The sequence below is a fragment of the Zea mays genome, chromosome 7 (assembly GCF_902167145.1).
Source record: "Zea mays cultivar B73 chromosome 7, Zm-B73-REFERENCE-NAM-5.0, whole genome shotgun sequence".
Taxonomy (NCBI): Eukaryota; Viridiplantae; Streptophyta; class Magnoliopsida; order Poales; family Poaceae; genus Zea; species Zea mays.
In genome coordinates this window covers 184,441,757-184,456,944 of record NC_050102.1, presented here as the reverse complement: position 1 = coordinate 184,456,944, position 15,188 = coordinate 184,441,757, and the positions used below count along the sequence as shown (strand labels likewise).

Sequence of the window (15,188 nt, the reverse complement as noted above, 5' to 3'; positions counted from 1 at the left end):
GCCCGACCCCAGGGCTCGGACTCGGGCTAAGACCCGGAAGACGGCGAACTCTGCTCCGCCCGACCCCAGGGCTCGGACTCGGGCTAACACCCGGAAGATGACGAAACTCCGCCTCGCCCGACCCCAGGGCTCGGACTCCGCCCTGGCCTCGGCCGAACGACTTCCGCCTCGCCCGACCCCATGGCTCGGGCTCGGGCTCGGCCTCGGCAACAAAAGACAGACTCGGCTTCGGAGGAGCCCCCACGTTACCCTGCCTAGGGCACAGACCCGCCACGTCAACAGGAAGCGCCATCATCATCCTACCCCGAATCGACTCGGGTCACGGAGAACAAGACCGGCGTCCCATCCGGCCAGCTCCACCGGATGGGCAATGATGGCGCTCCACGAGCTCTATGACAACGGCGGCCCCCAGCTCTCTTACGGAAGCAGGACGACGTCAGCAGGGACTCGACCGCTCCGACAGCTGTCCCTCCGCCAGGCTCCGCCGCACCTCCGACAGCCACGACATCACGCCAGCAGGGTGCCCAGATCTCTCCGGCTGCCACATTGGCATGTACCTAGGGCGCTAGCTCTCCCTCCGCTAGACACGTAGCACTCTGCTACACCCCCCATTGTACACCTGGATCCTCTCCTTACGACTATAAAAGGGAGGACCAGGGCCTTCTTAGAGAAGGTTGGCCGCGCGGGACCGAGGACGGGACAGGCGCTCTCTTGGGGCCGCTCGCTTCCCTCACCCGCGTGGACGCTTGTAACCCCCCTACTGCAAGCGCACCTGACCTGGGCGCGGGACGAACACGAAGGCCGCGGGACTTCCACCTCTCTCACGCTCGACTCCGGCCACCTCGCCTCTCCCCCCTTCGCGCTCGCCCACGCGCTCGACCCATCTGGGCTGGGGCACGCAGCACACTCACTCGTCGGCTTAGGGACCCCCCTGTCTCGAAACGCCGACAGATATAGATAATCAAACATAAAATTTATTGATGGGCTAACGGGCTGGCCCGACACAGTTAGCAGGCCGACATGACGTGCCTGTGCCATAGTTGTGGCCCGCGTGCATCTAGCCCGTGTCGGGCGTCGTTTGACATCTATAGACGTGCAGCGGATTAATTTGAAATAGTTGTAAGGGGTTATTTGTAAAAAAATGACGCATGACGACCGTTGAAACTGGTGCTTTAAGTATAGTCTAGATATAGATAATCAAACATAAAAATTATTGATGGGCTAACGGGCTGGCCCGACACAGTTAGCAGGCCGACATGACGTGCCTGTGCCATAGTTGTGGCCCGCGTGCATCTAGCCCGTGTCGGGCGTCGTTTGACATCTATAGACGTGCAGCGGATTAATTTGAAATAGTTGTAAGGGGTTATTTGTAAAAAATGACGCATGACGACCGTTGAAACTGGTGCTTTAAGTATAGTATAGATATAGATAATCAAACATAAAAATTATTGATGGGCTAACGGGCTGGCCCAACACAGTTAGCAGGCCGACATGACGTGCCTGTGCCATAGTTGTGGCCCGCGTGCATCTAGCCCGTGTCGGGCGTCGTTTGACATCTATAGACGTGCAGCGGATTAATTTGAAATAGTTGTAAGGGGTTATTTGTAAAAAATGACGCATGACGACCGTTGAAACTGGTGCTTTAAGTATAGTATAGATATAGTATAGATATAGTTAATCAAACATAAAAATTATTGATGGGCTAACGGGCTGGCCCGACACAGTTAGCAGGCCGACATGACGTGTATGTGCCATAGTTGTGGCCCGCGTGCATCTAGCCCGTGTCGGGCGTCGTTTGACATCTATAGACGTGCAACAGATTAATTTGAAATAGTTGTAAGGGGTTATTTGTAAAAAAAATGACGCATGACAACCGTTGAAACTGGTGTTTTAAGTATAGTCTAGATATAGTATAGATATAGATAATCAAACATAAAAATTACTGATGGGCTAACGGGCTGGCCCGACACAGTTAGCAGGCCGACATGACGTGCCTGTGCCATAGTTGTGGCCCGCGTGCATCTAGCCCGTGTCGGGCGTCGTTTGACATCTATAGACGTGCAGCGGATTAATTTGAAATAGTTGTAAGGGGTTATTTGTAAAAAATGACGCATGACGACCGTTGAAACTGGTGCTTTAAGTATAGTCTAGATATAGTATAGATATAGATAATCAAACATAAAAATTACTGATGGGCTAACGGGCTGGCCCGACACAGTTAGCAGGCCGACATGACGTGCCTGTGCCATAGTTATGGCCCGCGTGCATCTAGCCCGTGTCGGGCGTCGTTTGACATCTATAGACGTGCAGCAGATTAATTTGAAATAGTTGTAAGAGGTTATTTGTAAAAAATGACGCATGACGACCGTTGAAACAGGTGCTTTAAGTATAGTATAGATATAGATAATCAATCATAAAAATTACTGATTTTCATGAGTCCTCAAAAAAACGATGAAAACGATGCAAACATCATGTTCATCTCTCTCCAGTCTCCACCCATTACATGGGAGCAAAATTTCGGAGATGCAAACAATGAGGCAGTCGCATGTTTGCTGAATCGGTGACAGCGACGCGAAGCGAGCCGACAAAAGAATATGGATTCCGCTCGACGGCAGCAGAATCCTCGCAACTCGACGAATCTGGCGCGGTCACTGTGGGCCTGGCCCCGTGCTTCGCAGGAAAATGGCAACCTCGCGCGGCATGGCGATCGGCGACGGCGACGGCGACGGCGGACACTCCACAGCAAGCGCACAGGTCCCTGCCGAGAAAAGACGACATGTGCCAGGCGTGCGCGACGTGGGCCGCAGACGGTCGGACGCAAGAGCGATGGGCCGATGGCGACGGAATGGAGCACGAGCACTCTCCTCTCTACTAAAACACTCTACTTTGCACAGTGCATCCTGTTATCGCTGTCCGTCGCTGGGAAACACTAGCAAGCTCGCACTACTGTTCGTTAGTCTACAATACTAAATTTGTCTCCAGCATACTAAGACATATCTTATCTTCTATCATATTCTCTATCTTAACCTTCACTATATAAACAATATCACTATATAAACAACATCATCTACTGTAAAAAAACAGTGTTTTGCAGCGGTCTTCTGACCACAGCCTAAGAAGAGGTTGAACACAGCTCCGAAGGCAACACGATTCATTGATGTACAGTTTGTTTTGTATCTACAGTCACATTAGCTATAAATCGTGCTATCAACCGTGCTATCGACTATTAGGAGCGCTCACCTCAACGTCATATCTATTTTGTATAGACTCTTAGTTAAAATGAAACATGTCATTTTATTGAAATATAAACTCATCTGAGTAGGTAATTAAGCAAATAAAATTTATAAAAACAATTAAAATGTAAAAGCTTTTTAAAATACATAACTCACGAAAATAATCAATAAATTACTACTCTTTGCCATCTTTCTCTTCCACCTCTTCTTTCTCTTTCTCATCTAATAGAGAAGAGTAAACATATGGATGACTAGTAATGTATGAGGTAATGGCAGTATGTTATGGTGACAACTCCCGTAACTCCAACCATTACATTAGTCAAGAGCATCTAACACAAGCGCAATCACCTCTCATTTGTCTCCTCGACTGAGTTGCAACGAAGCTTCCTTGTCCCGATGTTCTACACCCATGACAAGTTGGGAGAGCAGGTCTCTAGAAATGATGTTTGCATCCAACACACCAACTCGAATATGTTCTTTGTGTTGCACCGGATCATCTTCTTTCTCTTCTTCCTCGTGGACACCAGAGGGACAACACTGCGAACTTAAACATGCATCGGCTATGGTCCGTGACTTGAGCAATACACATGTTAACTTATGTGATGGAGCCACCGGTAACTTCAATATGTGTCTTTTCTCTTTGTATATCCTTATCAATGAATTTATTAAATTTAATTTAGTTCATGTCTAGATCAGTATGATTTTCATATATCTGTCATCTACTATTGCAAATAGTAATATCATATATATATATATATATATATATATATATATATATATATATATATATATATATATATATATATATATCAAATTTGATATATGTCGACATGTCGCTAGCTTTGCTACCGCATATTTGTTCCTTTGGGTCTTGTTCAGTTATTTCTATGCCTCATGGATTGAAAAAAAAATCATGAAGATTTTAACTTGCTATGGATTAAAATCTATTCAATCTCCTCTAATTTATATGGATTGGATGGTAGCTACACCGGACTCGATGTCTGGATAGCTTGTTTGATGGTTCGTTTGTGGCCTGAACTGTTCTATCGAATTGGATCCTGGACCAGCTTTGCCGAGTCTTGCTGAGAAAGGATATGCTTTGAGGACCAGCTAGCCACACGGCGTGCAATGTGATGGGAACCGAGATGCTTGAACGAGAAGGGAGAAGGCTCGAATATAGATAGAGCTTGCAAAGCTAGTTGAGGTTGATGCATCGATATAATGGAACAAATAAAAATATTACAGTACTTTTATAGCCAGCATCGATACGCCCTAAACAAGCAGCCGTGAAAACCTTACTCTGCTCGGCAACCCTCCTCGCGCAAGCAAGAAAAAACGATCCTACTCGGGTCGGGCGATGCAAGCAGGTGAACACAGGAAAAGGCGCCTGCCGCAAGCACCGCTGCTGACCCCAATGCGCAAAGCGACTACGCGTGCTTGATCTCGACATGTCGCCCAGGCCTTCTTTATCAGGACTTCTAATGGAGTATGTATGTTCGTTCCGTTCTAAAGGAAGCTAGCTGTAGAAAGAAGTAGTAACATTTAAACACAAAATTGAAACAGTGAGGACGACGTAGCTGGCTTCACAGTAGGATGCTGACCTCGCCAAGGGCGTGATGAGTCTATCTTTGACTTTGTTAAACACTTTAGAGACATTAAGAACCGATGTTTCTATTTAATAATCTCTAAAAGGGATTTAATTGATGCTTTACACTCTAAAGTTAAAGAAAGACTTGAATTTTTCAAGTTTCTTAGTGTTAATCAAGGAGTTGCTCCACTTTGCCTCATTGAGTTCCACCTCTTACATAAACCAATGTATGGGCCTTATGGAGTTTGAGTGCCATATCCTTAGGTGTCACCAATGTCTCATCAAAAAAAGGTGTGAAGGACCTACTAGTTATAATCCTCAATATTTATTGTTCAACAGATTAGAATATAGCTAATCGAGATCCAGCAGTCCAAGCATAGTTAAGAAATTACATGTTCAACTTTGACTTCTCAAGTGAGAGGAAAGGCACCTATACAAATTTATGTGCCCAAGAGAAAAGTCATGACTCCTAATCCTCATACACTAAGGTCTAATCCTTTGCCATTTATTACAATCAACTACACAAAGGTACACATCATCAATGATCATGGGATGATTGTAATTAAGGGTCCAATTCTAGCGGCAAATCAAAATAAAGCTACAAGTGATGTTGGAGATGTTGATAAAGAGAAGTGATAGGAGGGATCCCAGGTACATGCAACCCAAGTGGTTTCCTTCGGGTTGTCCAATTTGAGTAGTGGAAATTGCAATACACTACACATAATGAATAGAAAAAGGGTGAAGTTAGAGAAGATGAGTGTCGGCGTTTCGGACCCGGGGGTCCCTGGACCGACGAGTAAATTTGTCGTTGCGTGCCCCTGCCCAGATGGGTTGGCACGAGATGGAACACAAGGGAGAAACGCGGCTCGTATTATCTCGCACCAGGGGGTGTGCTCGTAGTAGGGGTTACAAGCGTTCGCGAGAGGGAGAGAGTGAGTCTGTTCGTTAGCTCGTTTCCCCGCGCGACCCTCTCGCATGAAGGCCCTGGACCTTCCTTTTATAGATGCAAGGGGAGGGTCCAGGTGTACAATGGGGGGTGTAGCTATGCGCTAACGTGTCTGGCAGAGAGGTGCCTGAGCCCTATGTACATACCAACGTGGTTGTTGGAGAGGTGCTAGAGCCCTGTGTACGCGGTAACGTGGCCGTCGGAGAAGTGTCTGAGCCCTGTAGAAGCACAGCTGTCGGTGCTGCTGGGATCCTGCTGACGTCTCCTTGCTTCCGTAGGGGGCTGAGAACCACCGTCGTCATGGACGCACGCGGGGAGCCATCATTACTTGTTTACCGGGGCGAGCCAGATGGGACGCCGGTCTTGTTCCCCCGTAGCCTGAGCTAGCTAGGGCTAGGGTAATGATGTATCCCCTGTGGCGCGGTCGGTCCGAGCCCAAGGTCGGGCGAGGCGGAGACTTCTCCTGAGACCGAGGCCGGGGTCGGGCGAGGCGGAGATCTCCTTCCGAGGCCGAGGTTGAGGCCGAGCCCTGGGGTCGAGCGAGGCGGAGACCTCCTTCCGAGGCCGAGGCCTAAGATCGGGCGAGGCGGAGCTTCCTGTTGCGCCCGAGGCTGAACTTGGTTGTTGTCAACCTCACCCTGGTGGGTGGCACAGCAGTCGGAGCGGGGCGAGCAGCGCTGTTTTCCTGTCAGGTCGGTCAGTGAAAGGGTGAAGTGACTGCGGTCACTTCGACCTTGCCGACTGAGGCACGTGTGTCAGGATAAGGTGTCAGGCGATCCCCGCATTGAATGCACCTACGATACAGTCGGTTGGTGAGGCGATTTGGCCAAGTTTGCTTCACAACGAAGCCTGCCCGATCTGGGCTTCGGGCGAGTCGAGGGTGCGCCCGTCGCTTGAGGAGGCCCTCGGGCGAGGCGTGAATTCGTCCGGGACTACTGTTCCTGCCCGAGGCCGAGCTCGGACGAGGCGAGATCGCGCCCCTTGGTAGACGAGGCCTTGACCTAAACCGCGCCCATCAGTCTTTGCGGTTTGTGCTGATGATGGTTACCAGCCGTGTTTAGAAGTGTTGGGGGTACCCCTAATTACGGTACCCGACAATGAGGGAATAAAGCTTTAATGAAATGCACCCAACTTTCTCACAATCAAGCAAGAAAGAAGAAAAATGATGGTTACACTACAAAGTTCGGCTTGACCGCCATTGGACAAGCCAGATCAACTTTCCCTTCTATCAAAGTCGGCCAGTCCACCATGCAGCCAACCAGGCCAACTTCTTCCACAATTGCAAAAGTCTGCCAAGCCAGGTCTCTAGCCACTAGACCAACTTCCTCTGTTTTGGAAGTCGTTGATACACCTCTTGCTGGTTTGGTGCTCGTTGATGTTGATATTTCTCCTACAGTACATGTTGATGAGGCTTCTAAGGAGCTAGATGAGGAGATGGTGCTATGAATATTCTTTAAAAAGGGTAGAAGCCATATGGTCAATTTGTCTTTCGATTATTATGTGATTGAAGATGACTCGATGATGACTCAATTTGACTTTGCTACTCAAAGTGCTATTTCCAAAGGCCTAAGGATTCATCAACCATCTCAAGCCACTACATGTGAAGCGCCATATTAGCAGTACAAAGATTCACAACATGTTGGTCGATAGTGGCACTAGTACAGAGAAGCTCTATAGTGGCGATTGTGAACCTATTTGCACTGACATTTTTTTAGAACCGACAGTGGTAAAGGACAATAGAAACAATTATTTATACAGCCGGGTAACTAAGAACCGCCAGTGGAAACCTTTTCTAGAAAACATAAAATGAGTTTTAAAAATAGCAAAAAAAATTTAATTAGGGGTCGTCTCACAATCCAAACACCGCTTTCTTGTCTCCGTCAACATTTTTCGCGCAAAATTCACGTGCTACGCGACCATTGGGAATCAACCCCCTGACCTCACCCTCATGTGAAGCCCCTCTTTGCCACTCCACCTATCACTTGCTTTATGTTTTTTACAGTTTGTTGCCCTCATATTAGAACAATTCGAGTATAAATTAACTATTTAAGGATGTAAACGAATTCAAACAAAAAAGTTGTCAACTATAAACTTTCATAAATTTTGAAGTTCTACAACTTTTATTTTGGTACATTTCCCATCTGAGGTTGTTTGCAAAATTTGCATTTTAGATTTGACAAATTTTGATGCAATTTTTGAGAGCCGAAATGATTTCAAATTACAAGTTGTCAACTACAAAGTTTCATAACTTTTAGAGATCTAAAACTTTTGTGTTGGTGGTTTTTTCATACGAGCTCATTTGAAAAATTCAAAAAAAATCAGGATAAAAATGTTTTCTAGTGGCGGTTTCTTAAGAAAACCACTTGTAGAAATCCTTGATTTCTACATGCGGTTTTATTAAGGAACCACATGTATAAACCGATTTGTACAGGTGGTTTTCTTAAGAAGTTGCATCTAATGACCTCACCATTTGGAGCAAGACTTTGGCCACGACCTTCTTCGTCACCGAGGTGCAAGGTAGCTATACTCTAATACATGGTCATAATTGCTTGCATGCCAATCAACGTGTCCCATCTAGCTTGTACCAATTTTTGGTTTATTGGGTGGGTGTTGATGCTACGATTATCCATGTAGATTCATTGGTCTGTGTTGTCATGGCTAATGCTCCTTCACTTAGGGGGCATGATGGTATTGCCTGCTTATCTAGTCATGACTTACTGATTTTAGTTTTGTGTTTTCAAAATTTTAGTTTATTGTTGTCACTAAGGAAGGTTTCATAGCTATTTTTTGAAGTCAATTAATAATCAAAACTTGAAAGTAAATTATAAAGTTAGTTAATTGCACTTCTCAAAGAATATATTGGTTGTTTTGCAAGAAATATACTGAGATGCTTAGATTAAACTGAGAGCTTGTCGGCTGCCCGTTAAACCTAAATTTAGGCCTTATAAACAACATCCTCATTGCTTTATCTCTACAATATATGACCAAATTAAGAAAGAGATTATTCAACTACTAGAAGGGTAGTTTATTAAGCCATGCAGATATGTGGAGTGAGTCTTAACATTGATTGTACTAGTTGAGAAGAAAGACTATAAAGTTAAGAGTCTATATGATTTTAAAGATTTAAATCACTCACTCAAAAAGATTAATATCTTATGCCTATAGCCAATATTCTTATTAATGATGTTTTGGGACACTCGATTTTCAGTATTTTTGATGGTAATGTTAGTTATAATCAGATTTTTATGGCTAAAGAGAACATGTCCAAAATGGCTTTTGTATGTCCTGGATTTGTTGGTATCTTTGAGTGGGTTGTAATGACATTTGGATTGAAGAATGTTGGCATTACCTATCAATGTGCTACGAATTTGATTTCCCATGATTTGATTGGTGTAACCAGAAAATATATATTGATAATATTGTGATCAAATTGACCACCCATACATTTCATTTGACTGATTTGCATCTTGCATTTGAAAGGGCATGCTAGGATGCTTTAAAGATGAATCAACTCATCATATATATTTGACCGGTCGAGCCTTCTCCTTAATCACTTGGGTCACTAAGACCCCGCAAGGATCACAACACACTTAGGTGTCTCTTGCTAGCTTTACAAAGCACTTAGAAGAGTAAGAGTGGGAAGGAGAAAGAAATTCAAGCAACCAGAGCAACAAAAGATCATAAATGATCCTCTCACAAGTCTCTAGGCAATATAGTTGATTTTGGAGTTTGGAGTGGATTGAATGCTTTGATTGTGTCTTTGGAGTGTTTGTCTTTGCTCTTGCAATGAATGTGAAGTTCAGAAAACTTGGATCACTTGAATAGAGGTGGTTGGGGGTATTTATAGCTCCAACTACTATTCTAGCCGTTGTTGTCGATGGCGCACCGGACAGTCTGGTGGTGCACCGGACAGGGCATTGTTCATTATCCGGTGCGTGCCACGTCAGCACACCATTGGGGTTTGGAGCGGTTGACCGTTGAAGTTATTTGTCTTCTAACTGCACCGGACAGTCCGGTGTGTTCTGACTTTGCTGCTTTGACTTCGGACTACGCACTGTTTACTTTTATTGTTCACCGCATTCGACCGTTGAGCTCAGTTGACCGTTGCTCCGTTGGCTCATCCGACATGTCTGGTACACACCGGACAGTCCGGTAAATTATAGCGGAGCGACTTCAGGGAAAACCCGAGTGCGGCCAGTTGATGGGGTGCTCGGCCTGGGCACCGAACAGTGCCCGGTGTGCCACTGGCCGCACCAATGCTAATCTTTGCTATGTACTTTGTTGATTCCCCAACTTAGTTTTTTTTCTTGGTTTATGTTGAACTTTATGCACCTGAGATAAATGATGACTAGACAAACTAGTTAGTTCATGTGGTTTGTGATGCAAACACCAAAATCGATTATAGGAAATGATTATAATAGCTATTGGGAACTTGTAACTGCATAGAAACATGTTGGATTGCAACTGCTGGTAAACCACAAGCTTAACTTGCACATTAAACCAAACGGACGGGAACACGTACACGCGCACATGAGCGCAGTCATGTAATTTTCAGGGGACACGTCAAGTTGCATAAAATAATCAAGTTAGATCCAAAATTTCATCGTCTGGCCTTGAATTTTTTTCTAGTGAAGTACGGAAGAAATAACTCGGGGGCAAATGGTGAATCGGAAGGAAGGAATCTCTTTGGAAATAATATCTTCTTCCGCTTCCCTATATATTTACTTAATCCACTTGCTCCTCTTCCATACGCGCGTCCTGTGACACTGGACTGAAATCCTCAAAACCATGTCGAAGGGGGACGTGGTCATCGAGACGGCGGCGGAGGCGGAGGCCACCGCGAAGGCGCCGTACTGGGACCCTCCGCCGGCCCCGCTGCTGGACACGAGCGAGCTGAAGAAGTGGTCCCTGTACCGCGCGCTCATCGCCGAGTTCATGGCCACCCTCATCTTCCTCTACGTGAGCGTCGCGACCGTCATCGGGTACAAGAGCCAGTCCCAGGCCGAAGCGTGCACCGGTGTCGGCTTCCTCGGCGTCGCCTGGTCCTTCGGCGCCACCATCTTCATCCTCGTCTACTGCACCGGCGGCATCTCAGGTTATGATCTATCGATGCAAAAACGAAGAAGATGGAGACGACGACGAATTGATTGATGAGCGGCAAGCATACACATGCAGGTGGGCACATCAACCCTGCCGTGACGTTCGGCCTGTTCGTTGGGCGGAAGCTGTCGCTGGTGCGCACCCTACTGTACATCGCGGCGCAGTGCCTCGGCGCCGTCTGCGGCGTGGGCATCGTCAAGGCGATCATGAAGCACCCCTACAACTCCCTCGGCGGCGGCGCCAACGAGGTGGCCACCGGCTACTCCGTCGGGGGAGCCCTCGCCGCCGAGATCGTCGGCACGTTCATCCTCGTGTACACCGTCTTCTCCGCCACCGACCCCAAGCGCACGGCGCGCGACTCCTTCATCCCCGTACGAGCGTCTCGGCTCCTGGACCTCCGCGCATGCTCCTGCTACAAGTGCAACCTGTTAATCCGTGCATGGCCATGCGTGCGTGCAGGTGCTTGTGCCGCTGCCGATTGGGTTTGCGGTGTTCGTGGTTCACCTGGCGACTATTCCGATCACCGGCACGGGCATCAACCCGGCCAGGAGCCTCGGCGCTGCCGTCCTCTACAACCAACACGACGCATGGAAAGACCATGTAAGTAACATCTATCGTCTACGTACCAGTCGTCGTAGAAGATTCGGAATTGACATGTGCTGTGTGCAGTGGATCTTCTGGGTTGGGCCGCTGATCGGGGCGACGGTGGCGGCGCTGTACCACAAGCTCGTGCTGCGCGGGGAGGCCGTCAAGGCGCTCGGCTCGTTCAGGAGCACCAGCGCCACCGTGTGAGAGTGAGACCATCTGCTTCCTGCCTGCCTGCAGCGTATATATATATATATATATATATATATATATATATATATATATATATATATATATATATATATATATATATATATATATATATATATATATATATATATATATATATATATATATATATATATATATATATATATATATATATATATATATATATATATATATATATATGTTTATTTGCCTGAACAAGATTGGCATGTAGATCCTCCTATATATTGTTTTCTTTAACGTACTGCTCAGTCAGTTTGTTGTCGTCTCCTTCAATATATCCATACGATCGAACAGTATGTATGTATGTCCATGCATGTCTTTTCTTTTATTTGGGAACTACGAGGTTGTCCATGTATAAACCTAGCTATATTCTGCTTTATGAGCATATATGTGTGTGTAACTAAATGAATCCTCCACACGTGCTGTGCTGCTGGATATTTGTATATGTCGATGTGCATGATATATAAGGTACCCAAATATAATCCCAATAACCTAAACATTGGCCTCTTATGTTTTAGAGATATATCAAAATTCAACTAAGAAGGTGACAATTTAGTGATAATAATGCCGCCGGTCAGAACTTATTGGGTAACATATATAGAACCTACCAGAGTTCTTTATTAGATAGTGCCTGTATCTTAGGCTATCTCCGGTAGATCTCCTATCTCATATGTTATTTCAAACTACTTTCTGCAAACAATATCAAACAGTGTCCTCTACAGTTCCGTGTACCCTATTTTACACACTCTACTGGAGGCACTCTTATAAGCCTATTCCACTACTTAACAGTGCTCTATATGATGTGCAGACATCAAAAATCAAGCTCATCTTGTAGTTCCTTACTAGTTATTGTGCCTGCATTATAAAAACCCACATATTTATCAGCAAGAGCGCTAATTATGGTGCCTCAAAATAGGTTATTGGCAACCTTGAACACTTTCATCATGAGTAAATTGTTCGAATTTCCTTTGCACAGCGTAATAGAAATTCATTGCTAACAATCATAGGATCATCTTACGATGTCATCTCTTGTAAAATAACCTATTAAATTCACTTGACTTTAATACAACAGCAAAACCACTAACAAAAATTGTCTAATTTATGTTTTTTGGATTGTTAGAAATTATCCGCGCAAAAGTTATTCTGATTCCAGGGGGGTGATGGGAGTGACCCTGCTCTGGATCTTTCTCCTTTTGATTTGGACGACTTCTTCTAAAATGAGAGGAAGGTTTGGTGGAGAAATTGAGTTCTTTTGAGCAGCGTTGTCTGTAGTAGTTTTTTTCTTTCCTTTTACAAAATTTTTATGTTAAATTCATCTAGAAATACGATAGGATAGTTGTGGTGACATGTATATTCACTTGTCAAATATTGCTATCCAGGAACTAAGCAAACACATACATGAAAAATATGTTGATCATAGGAGAATACATACTAAATTTAGCAAACTTAGAGATAAAGTTTATACTATGTGGAGGAAGTCATGCTTAAGGCATTGGTGGTTCCATTCACATAAGTTGACATCGTTGTATTGGTTGAAATGCGGACCATATAATGTGTAGGAAAATATTCACGGTAGTGTCCTTACACATCCACTAATAGAAAGATCATGTGTTCACTAGAAAGAAGGTGATCTTCTGATCCAATCAATGAACAGGCATGGTGACGCTTCCCAAAAACTTGATTTCTTGCACACCCGAGTAGGTATCGTAGATGCAGATGATAGTTCCAAAGGCCTGCTCTCCCAACACTCTGTGCATGCAGAGGACTTGAGCGAAAGACTGAGATGCAAATCGACTTTATAGTGAGGAGTGATCATGTGTTGCTTATTCCTACAACTGCTCTTGTCGAAGAAAATTATAAAATTGTAGGAGTATGGAAAATGGTAAATTGTAGGAGTATGGAAAATGGAGTAATCATCACAACGTACACCTATTACTTCGTATGTTATAGGTTCCTTATACATCCATTAATCCAATCATTTCCCCATTAACTGACTGTAACACCTTGAATTTGGGGTATAAAATTTCTTTCTTATGATCATCCAAATTCATGTGTTACTCATCTCTATCTTACTTTAGTTTCCCTCTCTCTCTCTTTTAATTAGAGTTAGTTGTATTAGTGCGGGATTATTTATTTTATTTTGCCCAAAACATATGAGTCATGGAATGTTGCATCATATTGAGTCTAAATATTCTTTGAATTGTTGCACATATTTGATTTGGTTTGAATTTGAAACTTGATTTGAATTTGAATTGAAAATCCCAGAGAAAATAAATAGAAAAGCAATTAGAAATTCCCTGGAAAATGGAAAACCGAATTCGGCCCAAGTCAGCCCATTTAGCCCAGCCCCCCGCGCGCCCGTGCCCGCGCCTGCGCGCCCCCTCTGCCTGACAGGCGGGTCCCGCCTGTCGGCGCAACCCTGAGCACCCCCTCTCTCCCTCTCTCTATGTCCCGTGGACCAACCCTGTCAGCGCCATTGTTCTCGGTCGCGCTCTCTCTCTCCCTCTCTCTGTCCCGCCGTCCCCACCTGTCAGCCGTCCTCAACCTCCCGCCCACGATCTCCCCGCCGTGGACGCGCCCACGACCGCGCGTCCTCCAGCCACGACCGAGCCCCCGCGCCCTGCTCGCCCACCTCCCCTCTCTTATTTGCGCCCTCTACCCAGCTCTCTCACCCTCTCTCTCGCTCTGCCCACGTGAACCGAGAGCTTCGCCACCGCCCGCCGACGTCCACCGCCTGTTCCGTGGCCGCCGTTGCGCCCGTGTCCCATCCAGTGCCACGGTAAGCTTCACCTTGCTGTCAGCTACTCGGGACATCCTTTGGTGTGCCCTCCCCCTCTCTGGTCTGTCTGGTCTGCGCTCATCGGAGTGGTTCTTGCGCAGCCGGAGCTCTGCCACCGTCGCCCCGTCACGTCCGTGTGCCTCCGCCGTTGCCCCGTGCCTCCAGCGCTTCCCCTCAAGGTGAGCAACCTCCCCGCACCCCTATTTCCCTGTGTACTGCACTGGTTAACACGCAATTGCTCACCGGAGTTGCCCCGCGCCGCCATTAGCCCGCCTCGCCGTATGCAGCGCCCTCTGGTGCTCCTGCGCCGGCGTGGTACCCTCGGCTGAGTCCGCCATATCCCCTGTGCGCGCCTAGGCCAACCCCAAGCATCTGGTACCCCGTCGTGGCCGGTATGCTCGTCTCCGGTGAGTTCCCGCCGCGGGACCGAGCGGCGCCACCGCGCCCATGTCCGCCCCCTACCGTTAGATCTCGGCCGTTCGCCCGAGATCGGACAGTGTAGAGCTAACCCGAGCGGATCTAATCGTAGCCGTCCGATCCAGATCCAACTGTCTCTCCTCTCTCCCCCTCACCCGCGTCTCTGCCCCTGGGCCCGGCTGGTCAGCCCGCCCTGGCTCGCTGACGCCCTGGCCCCGCTTATCAGTCGCGTCCGCGCACCCACGCGATCTAATCTGGGTCGTCGGTTTCTAATCTGATGGCTGAGATTACCCCGTACCGTCGTTTTGC

General features: G+C 46.5%; 1 protein-coding gene across 1 annotated transcript; it reads left to right on the top strand.

The window, feature by feature from the left end:
- The first annotated feature begins 10,275 nt into the window (after positions 1-10,275).
- Positions 10,276-11,691, top strand: LOC109941001 (probable aquaporin PIP2-7). Its single transcript, XM_020541441.3, has 4 exons — positions 10,276-10,862; positions 10,943-11,238; positions 11,327-11,467; positions 11,537-11,691. The coding sequence occupies exons 1-4, from the start codon at positions 10,556-10,558 to the stop codon at positions 11,657-11,659; spliced, it is 867 nt and encodes a 288-aa protein (XP_020397030.1). The 5' UTR covers positions 10,276-10,555; the 3' UTR covers positions 11,660-11,691.
- Positions 11,692-15,188: the final 3,497 nt, after the last annotated feature.

Bases quoted from the DNA above. Each gene is read 5' to 3' on its own strand.
- LOC109941001 (XM_020541441.3), top strand. From the start codon at position 10,556: ATGTCGAAGGGGGACGTGGTCATCGAGACGGCGGCGGAGGCGGAGGCC. The intron at 11,239-11,326 runs GTACGAGCGTCT...GCGTGCGTGCAG, and splicing joins CGCGCGACTCCTTCATCCCC to GTGCTTGTGCCGCTGCCGAT. The intron at 11,468-11,536 runs GTAAGTAACATC...TGCTGTGTGCAG, and splicing joins ACGACGCATGGAAAGACCAT to TGGATCTTCTGGGTTGGGCC.